Source organism: Arachis ipaensis, chromosome B03, assembly GCF_000816755.2.
Source record: "Arachis ipaensis cultivar K30076 chromosome B03, Araip1.1, whole genome shotgun sequence".
Lineage (NCBI taxonomy): Eukaryota > Viridiplantae > Streptophyta > Magnoliopsida > Fabales > Fabaceae > Arachis > Arachis ipaensis.
In genome coordinates this window covers 85,505,004-85,512,528 of record NC_029787.2, presented here as the reverse complement: position 1 = coordinate 85,512,528, position 7,525 = coordinate 85,505,004, and the positions used below count along the sequence as shown (strand labels likewise).

The following is a 7,525-nucleotide window of genomic DNA, read 5'->3' as shown; positions in this document are numbered from 1 at the left end:
TGGATTTGGGCCAAAAAGGGCTTCAAAAATCGCTGGGAGCGTTTTCTGCAATTTCTGGTGCGTGGCCTCTGTCACGCGTCCGCGTGGGTCACGCGGTCGCGTCATTCGGAGTTTTCCTTGTCAGGCAGTCGCTTCAGTCATGCGACCTCGTCATATGTGTTCTGCTTGTGGCGCGCGATCGCGTCAGTCATGCGGTCGCGTCGCTGTTGATTCGCACTGGCATGCGGCTGCATCGCCCATGCGATCGCATGGATGCCAGTTTCTTCAAAAACTCCGTTTTGTGCTTTCCTTCCATTTTTGTATGTTTCCTTTCCATCCTTTAAGTCATTCCTGCCTTAGAAGATCTGAAACTACTCAACACACAAATCACGGCATCGAATGGAAATAAAGGGTAATCAAAATAATTATTTTTAAGCATAGGAAACATTTTTTTCACATACATCACATAATAAGGAAGGGAAAGTAAAACCATACAATTAATATGAATAAGTGGGTGAAGGATTGAATAAATCACTCAGATTAAGCACAAGATATATCATAAAATATGGGTTTATCAATGACAGAAGGAAAAGCTGAGAGACATTCCCCACAGGTTGTATTAACACTTAATCCTTGTTGCTTTGAAGTATTTTAATTTGGAAAGTCCTACATGTCTTGTTGAAGTGTTCAATTAAGTGCAAGTGGAAATATTTGCTAAGAATGCTAGCCTGCATATTGTGTTTGTCATCCATCATTAGCTTGAATTTTGTTTTGTTCCCTTCTGCAATAAATAAAAGAGAAATGTTTGATTTAGAAAAGTGAATGTTCAAAGTTGTAGAAGTTAGAATGAAATTCAGTGGTGGTATTTGTTTGATTTAATGATTAGCTCAAATAACAAAAGCTTCATAATAACATGTTCTTTGAAGTATGAATTATTTTCCTACTATAAAGTCTTTTATTAATGAAATCCCTTTGAGAATGAAGCAAAATAAGACAGAAAAAGAAAAAAAAAAGAAAATCCAAGAATTGGCAAAGAAACAAACAATAAGGCTAGACACCAATAGCTTAGACCCTAGGACATATGTCTGTGGTGTTTTCGTACTGGGATATGCTTGGACAAGTAGGTTCTAAGGAGTATTTTGAAACTTGGCCACTTAGATCAACTGATCTGGGATTGCCAACTGAAAGTCCACCATCAAGAGCTACCTAGTTACAAAACATTTAGTAATCCAAAGAGATGCTGGGCATCAATGTTCCTAGGAAGAAATTGTGAGCCATGTGTCTGTGGTGAAGAAATGTTAAGCAAAGTTGAGCCAAAAGGCTGCTGTAACATTTGCCACCAAGCTTTCATTAATAAATAAGCTTTCTAAGCAAAAGAAAGAAAGAAAAAGCTAGCAAGGGATCAAGAAAAAGCAAGGCATTATAGCAGCAACTCTAATGAACCTTTAAGGAAACATTTCTTATCTGCCAGCAAGTAATAAATGAGCTACCATTGTCTGCATAAAACCTCCATGAACCAAGTTCAATTATCTGCTAAATAAGGACATGTATACTTCTCTGTTTCATTTCATTTTCTCTTATGTTTAGTGCTTGCTTGGGGACAAGCAAGGTTTAAGTTTGGTGTTGTGATGACAAGTCATCTTATGCTAGCTTTTCAAGCATTTTTCACTTGTTTCATTAGGTTTTATGCACTTTCTTGCATTGTAAGTGAGTAATTTAGAGTGGTTTTGCATGATTTTGTTAAATCAATCAACCATCATTTATTTGACACAAAATCATAAGGTTTAAGCTAGAATTAGTTGGTTTTTCAATGATTTAGAAACCTTGTGAATTTGGAGATGCTTTGATTGGTTGTTTTGATTACTTGTAGGTGAAGAAATGGTGAAAAAAAAAATTTTTAGCACACTTGAAGTTAGAGCAGGCTTTGGACCTTAGGCCACGCTTTGAAAAGCGTGACCCATGACCATGAAGCATCTAAGTACTAATGCCATCATAAACTATGCATATGAGTGAGCTTCACGTTAATTGGCATTACAAAGCCAATTAATGCATGCATGAAGCATTAAATCATTAATGCCAAAAGAATGAAATGGATTATTAAAGCATGCATTTCACTATGCATTTCATCATGCTTCAACGTTAATACAATTGGCATTGTTAATTGAAAATGAATGCATTGGCATTATTTAATAAAACCATGGAAGCATGCATGTATTATTATTATTATTGCCAAGGTATTAATGAAAGCATGCATGGAACTTAATTACTAATGCCAATTAAAGAATGAATGAAATGATGGAACGTTGCACGCTCACTAATAAGCATGCATACATTTGCATTATTAAATTGGCATTAGTAATGAATGAACGGCATTAATAATTAAGAGCAAGAGCCAAGCGTTCATTAATCAAGGCACTACGTTTGAAGATTTAACCGAGCGCTACAAGGAAGCTTGATTCAAAGGAGTGCTCAGTTAACTTGTTTTACCTTTATCGTGCTCCCCCTTGAAAGAAATCAAAGCACAATCAAGCAAAATTAGGGGTGTAATCGGTTCGGTTTGGTTCGGTTTTGGACCGAAAACCAACCGAACTGACCTGATCGGTTGAACGTTAATATCAACCATTCGGTTGGTTGCTTTCTGGACAACCGAACCGAACCGAACCAACAGCGGTTTGGTTCGGTCGGTTTTTTCGGTTTTTTTATACCTAATAAACAGAATTTAAAATATCATAAAATAAAGTTTAAAACCTTCAATAAACCAGAATTACAAGAGTATATTACATTTAAATCCAGTACAAATTCAACTTAATTAAATATAAAACAAAGGCAATTAAAAATGTCTAGCAAAACAACAAAAATAAACACACTTTAAACCACAACAGTCACTTTAAAACAAATAAAAACCAAACAGCCAATTACCATTTCTATGAGAGTCACATGCATATGATGCACCACACCAATTACATTTAGCCCTAGGATGTGATGGCTTGGACTTAGGATCCCTTGTAAAGTGTTCCCAAGTCCAAGATCTAGGTCTAGAAGGTTTTCTGTTACCTTCATTAGCTTCATCCTTGCTATCCTCTTCATCAGTTTCCACAGTACTTGGAGATGGATTTGTTGGAGTTGCTTCCAGAGTTGCACCCACATTAGTTGAATGAACCTTCCTCTTCTTTGATCTAGGATGGGGCGGGGGTTTGGTAAGCACGCCGCTGTCCGTTGAAGAACGTACCGCGGACTCAACAATTTCACCCCCAACTTCAGGCGTCCGCTCACTGGACACCTCATTGCTTGTTGGCTGCATATATATATAAACAGAACAATGAAAAATTAAGGTTTTTAATTCATGAACAGCACCAAAAGTATTGTTTCCAGCAACAAAACAAGCATCATTAATAGCTCTAACAGTCCACCAAAATAAGCATAATTAACAGCTCAAACAGTCCACCAAACTACACATTCAAGATGCATTATACTCAACATAACAAAGGAAGAATTTCACATATAAGTATAACCATCATTTATTATTTATTTTTCTATTTATTTCATAAGAAATATAATGAATTAATAGTATTCTAATAATGATTCGAAAACACAACATGCATTTAAAGAAATATATAAAGATTTAAGCTAGCATGAAGTTTCTGCATCAGTTTTTAAGAATAGCTCTCCTAGTAGGCTGCATCAGCATCATCGTAATTATTATTCAAACGCGTCCTAGAAGAACCCAAATTTTTCTGACATGGATCATAGGTGGAAGCACATACATAAAGTAGTTTAGTTAGCTGTATGAGGAGGCAATTTGTCAAGCCATTATTTAATGTTACACTTACACTTAAACATAAGTGGGATGATGACAAAGCAAGGGTTTATGTATGTCATGCCATTAATTTTAAGCAAATGGATCATTTTAATTTAGCTAAACTACAGCTTGTGGTCTCAAATGGAACATAATAATGGAAACGTTCAAAATTAATTGGGGCATGTGCTATGTAGACAAGCCAGGAAATTCTAGATTAGTACTGCTTCAGGACACTACTGCATTCCTCAGATACCAAAAGTCCAAGATTAAGGTTAATCATAACATGTACTAGATTCTCTTGATTAATTAATCATAAATTGTTACAAGTTACAATTTTTTTCTATCAATTGGAAGTGTAATAAATAAATCTTTTTTTTCCCTATAGTTTATGAAATATATATTTAGAATCAATTATAGGCTTCAATAATAAAATTAAAGAAACATGTACCTTGACATCAAATACATCATCACATTTGGAGTCAAACATGATCTTAGTTAACGGCATTGAATGGCACAGGGGAATTAAAGAATCAATTTCCTTTTTCTTGAAGTAACCTTGCTTCAGGTTATTATTGACACTAATTAGAATAAGGTCTCCTATGCACCCAAAAACCAAAAAGAAATACTATCATGTGCCAAAGAACATAAGATTCTATGCAGTTTGTCCCAAACAAGATATATAATAGACCTTCTATCAAAATTGGGAATGAGTGAAGCTAGTCCAATGCCTATTTCAATGATTTCATCCCTAAAATTACTATCAAGTATCAACTGCCACTTTTAGCCAGTTCATGCACTCACCACTAAAGCTGAATTCTAAAGCTTGACAGCTGGTGAAGCAGCGATCACATGGGTTTAGAATCTACTTCAAAAATTAAACATCAAACTTCATATTACCTCACAAGCAATGTATTCAATGAATGTCTCTATTTTTCATCCAGGAAAAAAATTAAAATAAAAAAATAAAGCGATGCATTATCCTGTGAGTTCTTGATGCAGCCAATACAAACAGAATTTCTAGCTACAGAATTTCTAAAAAACATAACCACAAAAGCACAAACAGAATTTCTAAAAATCATAACCACAAACAGAATTTGTAAAAACAATTGTTCAGGTTAAATCAAGCACAGTATCACTAAACAGAATCTCTAAAAATAATTGTTCAGAATTTCTAACCTCCGAAGAAGACATTGTGGAGTTGCTTTCTGCAGGAGATGGCTTGGTGACAGGAGTGCTGCTCGGCGGTCGAGTTGGACTGCGACGGCCACTGGAGTCTTGCTTGGTGTGACTCTCATTTTTATTTTATTTTTTAAATTTTATTTTTTTGTAGGATTTGATCTCCCAAAAATAGCAAGAAAAGTGGTGCCTGAGACAAAGGGTTGCCCTGGAAATTGCGCTTATCTACAACCATATTGTGATCCACTATTTCCTGCGTGTCTATATGGCCATTGTACATGTGCTAAGTTAAGCACAATAGAAGAACACCACAATGTTGTACATGCTGAAAAACAAAACTAGTGGCTAGCTGCATACTGTTACAATTAATGTAACATTAGTCCACCTACCTATATTCAAATAAATATTTAAATATTGCAATTTAATAATTTGTTGTTACTCATGGATGTAAAATTCGTGATGTATGTCTTGTATACTTATATATTACCATGGAATTTTTAATTAAGTTTATATAAGTGGTAATTTCAATTTTTTTATTTTTTGTTAATACTGACGCTATAATTATCCGTAATAATACAAATAAAATAATCTGCCAAACTATTTTACCAACAGTTAATGATGCTGATATTATTATTTGTCGAAGATATACCAACATCAAGCTAAGTTGGGCATTTTTCAAAGAAACTCGATTTTATTTTAGTTGTCTCGAATTTAAATTCACCCTAATAAAAATGAAAAAGTTTGTGTGAAGAATGGATACATGTATAGTTCTTTATTTTTTAATCAAAGTTTAAATTAGATTAATGAAATTTTTGTGAATTGACTGAACTACTCAATAGGTCATTTAGTTTGCCATTGCTATTGTTATAATGTGGGTGTTATATCAATTTGACCATTTACTAGGGGTGTAATCGGTTCGGTTTGGTTCGGTTTTGGACCGAAAACCAACCGAACCGACCTGATCGGTTGAACGTTAATATCAACCATTCGGTTGGCTGCTTTCTGGACAACCGAACCGAACCGAACCGAACCAACAGCGGTTTGGTTCGGTCGGTTTTTTCGGTTTTTTTATATCTAATAAACAGAATTTAAAATATCATAAAATAAAGTTTAAAACCTTCAATAAACCAGAATTACAAGAGTATATCACATCCAAATCCCGTACAATTTCAACTTAATTAAATATAAAACAAAGGCAATTAAAAATGTCTAGCAACAATTTCACCCCCAACTTCAGGCGTCCGCTCACTGGGCACCTCATTGCTTGTTGGCTGCATATATATATAAACAGAACAATGAAAAATTAAGGTTTTTAATTCATGAACAGCACCAAAAGTATTGTTTCCAGCAACAAAACAAGCATCATTAACAGCTCTAACAGTCCACCAAAACAAGCATAATTAACAGCTCAAACAGTCCACCAAACTACACATTCAAGATGCATTATACTCAACATAACAAAGGAAGAATTTCACATATAAGTATAACCATCATTTATTATTTATTTTTCTATTTATTTCATAAGAAATATAATGAATTAATAGTATTCTAATAATGATTCGAAAACACAACATGCATTTAAAGAAATATATAAAGATTTAAGCTAGCATGAAGTTTCTGCATCAGTTTTTAAGAATAGCTCTCCTAGTAGGCTGCATCAGCATCATCGTAATTATTATTCAAACGCGTCCTAGAAGAACCCAAATTTTTCTGACATGGATCATAGGTGGAAGCACATACATAAAGTAGTTTAGTTAGCTGTATGAGGAGGCAATTTGTCAAGCCATTATTTAATGTTACACTTACACTTAAACATAAGTGGGATGATGACAAAGCAAGGGGTTTATGTATGTCATGCCATTAATTTTAAGCAAATGGATCATTTTAATTTAGCTAAACTACAGCTTGTGGTCTCAAATGGAACATAATAATGGAAACGTTCAAAATTAATTGGGGCATGTGCTATGTAGACAAGCCAGGAAATTCTAGATTAGTACTGCTTCAGGACACTACTGCATTCCTCAGATACCAAAAGTCCAAGATTAAGGTTAATCATAACATGTACTAGATTCTCTTGATTAATTAATCATAAATTGTTACAAGTTACAATTTTTTTCTATCAATTGGAAGTGTAATAAATAAATCTTTTTTTTCCTTATAGTTTATGAAATATATATTTAGAATCAATTATAGGCTTCAATAATAAAATTAAAGAAACATGTACCTTGACATCAAATACATCATCACATTTGGAGTCAAACATGATCTTAGTTAACGGCATTGAATGGCACAGGGGAATTAAAGAATCAATTTCCTTTTTCTTGAAGTAACCTTGCTTCAGGTTATTATTGACACTAATTAGAATAAGGTCTCCTATGCACCCAAAAACCAAAAAGAAATACTATCATGTGCCAAAGAACATAAGATTCTATGTAGTTTGTCCCAAACAAGATATATAATAGACCTTCTATCAAAATTGGGAATGAGTGAAGCTAGTCCAATGCCTATTTCAATGATTTCATCCCTAAAATTACTATCAAGTATCAACTGCCACTTTTAGCCAGTTCATGC

At 34.1% G+C, this 7,525-nt stretch overlaps 1 protein-coding gene and 1 long non-coding RNA gene across 2 annotated transcripts; both read right to left on the bottom strand.

Annotated features, from left to right (window-relative positions):
- Nucleotides 2,867-5,060, bottom strand: LOC110269484. The gene is made up of 2 exons (XM_021117349.1): nt 4,955-5,060; nt 2,867-3,274 (listed from the first exon to the last, which is right to left on the bottom strand). Exons 1-2 carry the CDS (start codon nt 4,967-4,969, stop codon nt 2,867-2,869), a joined length of 423 nt encoding a protein of 140 aa, XP_020973008.1. The 5' UTR covers nt 4,970-5,060.
- Nucleotides 6,049-7,525, bottom strand: LOC110270225. Its single transcript, XR_002359515.1, has 2 exons — nt 7,179-7,525; nt 6,049-6,225 (listed from the first exon to the last, which is right to left on the bottom strand). It is a non-coding gene; the product is annotated as an uncharacterized LOC110270225 (long non-coding RNA).